Here is a 2684-nt window from a genome sequence, read left to right as displayed (position 1 = left end):
CATCTTTGCACTGGTATTTTTGGTTTGCCAGGCATTAAAAGCATCTACGGTGCTCATAGGGGCCTTGTCTTTGGGTGGGTCAGGTTGCACCTCTCCTTCTGACGTTATATCCCAAAGTTGGAGTTGTTGGAGATAGAGCTCCATTCTAATCTTCCATACTTGGTAATTAGTGCCATTTAGCTTGTCGATGACATAGCAGGTTTTGTAGGTAGTTGTAGTAGCGGATGTAGAGGCAAGCTCAACCATCTTACAAGGTTCCGGATCCCTTGAAGATGATTTGGATATTAGGCACTAAGTAGGAAGATAAGCTCGAGGAATTAAAGCTTCAAAAGCTCTGATACCATGTGCAGATTTAATGAACACATGAGCACTAAATATGATTAACTTAATAACATAAGAGAGAGAGAGAGACTCATGCGAAATAGAACTGGATTGCTAATAAAACTGAAAGCAATACAATGAATAACAGCTATGCTCAAATGGAAAAGACGAATGAATGGCTAGGGACTGAGTGGCCTTTATATAGGTTGCAGTGACCAAATCAGTGCCTAGATTAGTGGGTGGTTGGTAGATCAGTGGTAGGTGAATAAAGGTGGGAGATTGGTTGCTAAATCTATGGGATGATTATTGGTGGGAATTCACCTTTACAGAATAAAGTGAATTTATTTCTAACAGTCTGTTCTCCCATTGCCCTTCCACTTGGGAACAATTACCTTTGATAACAATAAAGAAAGCAGAATGACCAACAGAAGTGATGAAAGGCAGGCGATTAAGGGCACGCGCCACCGAGGGGTAATTCCTTTGTGCTCATTAATGTCGATGATGGTGAAGTTCCAAGAGTAAAGGACGGTGGCTTGAGAGTTATTCCCAGAGGCAGCCGTGATTGCAACATAAATGTCTGTGTTATTCTCAAAGACTGCAGAGAGATTGTGAGTGATATTCAGAATTGGATCGACTAAGGGATGCTGGGAGACATTATTTCTGCTGTGATTGGTTGCCCACACTTGTATGAGGTGTGTAGATGCATTGTAGCTCACCCAGGCAGCGATTGTGTAGTTGTTGTAGAGGTAGAGCGGATGCGATTTATCCGCAGTGTTGTAAATAGGCTTGAGAGATGAGAGGCTGCTCACATCTATCCCGATATGACTGGCACTCGGGTCCATAATCTCCTCTTGCAGGTTCTGAAAGGTGTCGAATTCGACTGCCATAAACCGTTGGTCTCGATGATTTAGCATCTCTGGCATTAGGCCGAGAAAGCGCCCTGTGCTGTTATCCGGAGGTGACTTGTCTGTAGTAAGAACGAAGGCGATGCCATCGCCAGACTCATTGTACTTAGTGACGGTGGTGATGTTGAAGGTGAAGAAGCTGTTAAAGGAAAGGAGATGGCCGGATTTGTCCTTGAAACTCAGGGGTTTCTTGTGAGCGATGCGGCCAACGTTGTAGAGGGTTTGATCGTGCCCAAAATCAGAGGGGTCTTGGGTGAGAAAGATCTCACCTTCGGGAGTGAAAAAGGGGTACTTGCTAGGTTTAACGTGTTGGCGGTCGAAGTCTTCGTCCAGGGTGCGGGGCACGAGGGTGAATCCTAGTGAGCTACTGTTGTAGGAAGCTGGAATGAAGAAATATATGCAGAATATAGTCATGAGGAGCTGCAGGAGGAAAGAGATGGATATGGAGGTGGAAGGAAGAAGTGCATGCTCAATATACTCATGCAGAATATAGTCATGAGGAGCTGCAGGAGGAAAGAGATGGATATGGAGGTGGAAGGAAGAAGTGCATGCTCAATATACTCATGCAGGGTGGCCATTATACTATATCTACTGATGCGTGCTCAACAACCACAGAAGATCAGCTGCTCATTCTAACCTACAGCGAGCAGCCTGCTTTGAGAGCAGAATATACGCAAAAGTGGCCATCATCTACACAGAAGAAGTTTTACACATTATAGGCCTATCTCAATATGCAGGAGGAAGATAGAGTCCATCTCCTCTTTCTCTGCATTGTTTTTTCATGGATTGAGAAGCGTGACTAAAAACCCTATCTCACTTTGTTTTTTCATTATTGATTGTTATTTGTGGCCGCTAAGACCAGCACGGTCATGAGCTGATGGAGGCCCCAGCAGCATAACATTATAAGGCTCGAGAGTACGCGAGCTGTAGGATAAGGCACTTTAGGACTTAGGCCCCTCTCACCCCCTCATCACTATATCACACGGGCATGCTCAAATGGGATCAATGGTGGAGGAGGAAAATGCAGGCCGCGTCAATCATGGACCGTTAGATCTGACGTTGCCCTGAATTTACTAGTTTGCTCGAATTTACTAATCTGCACACATTTACAATATGACATACTCGAATGTCCTATATTTTAACGTACGCATTAGGGCGTAGTGGTTATTGCACCTGGCTCGTGGTGGGGAGATCGGGGGCTCAAGACATGGAGTGTGGATTGACCCGAATTTACAAGCCTACCCGAATTTACTTTTCTCCCCGAATTTACCAAATGCCCCGAATTATGTAAATGTACATCTGACGGTCCAAATCATCTCAGCCATCGCTCGATCCCATTTGAGCATGCCCATGCGAGATAGTGTGGAAGCTTTCACCCCTCTCCCACACAAACGCAATCACACTCTCTGCTGATCATGGAAAGACCAGGAAAGACGATTAGCGAGTCAGTACTAGCCA

At 45.1% G+C, this 2684-nt stretch overlaps 1 protein-coding gene across 1 annotated transcript; it reads right to left on the bottom strand.

Annotated features, from left to right (window-relative positions):
• Positions 1 to 412: 412 nt before the first annotated feature.
• LOC147447293 (lectin-like) lies at positions 413 to 2029 on the bottom strand. The gene has a single exon (XM_086523134.1). It carries the CDS (start codon positions 1638 to 1640, stop codon positions 669 to 671), a length of 972 nt encoding a protein of 323 aa, XP_086379260.1. The 5' UTR covers positions 1641 to 2029; the 3' UTR covers positions 413 to 668.
• Between the last annotated feature and the right edge of the window lie 655 nt (positions 2030 to 2684).

Source organism: Adiantum capillus-veneris, chromosome 11, assembly GCF_014529385.1.
Source record: "Adiantum capillus-veneris isolate H3 chromosome 11, ASM1452938v2, whole genome shotgun sequence".
Taxonomy (NCBI): Eukaryota; Viridiplantae; Streptophyta; class Polypodiopsida; order Polypodiales; family Pteridaceae; genus Adiantum; species Adiantum capillus-veneris.
The sequence above is the reverse complement of the archived record's forward strand: the minus strand, read 5'-3'. Positions and strand labels throughout refer to the sequence as shown.

Coding starts and splice junctions, on each gene's coding strand:
- LOC147447293 (XM_086523134.1), bottom strand. CDS start 1,640: ATGACTATATTCTGCATATATTTCTTCATTCCAGCTTCCTACAACAGT.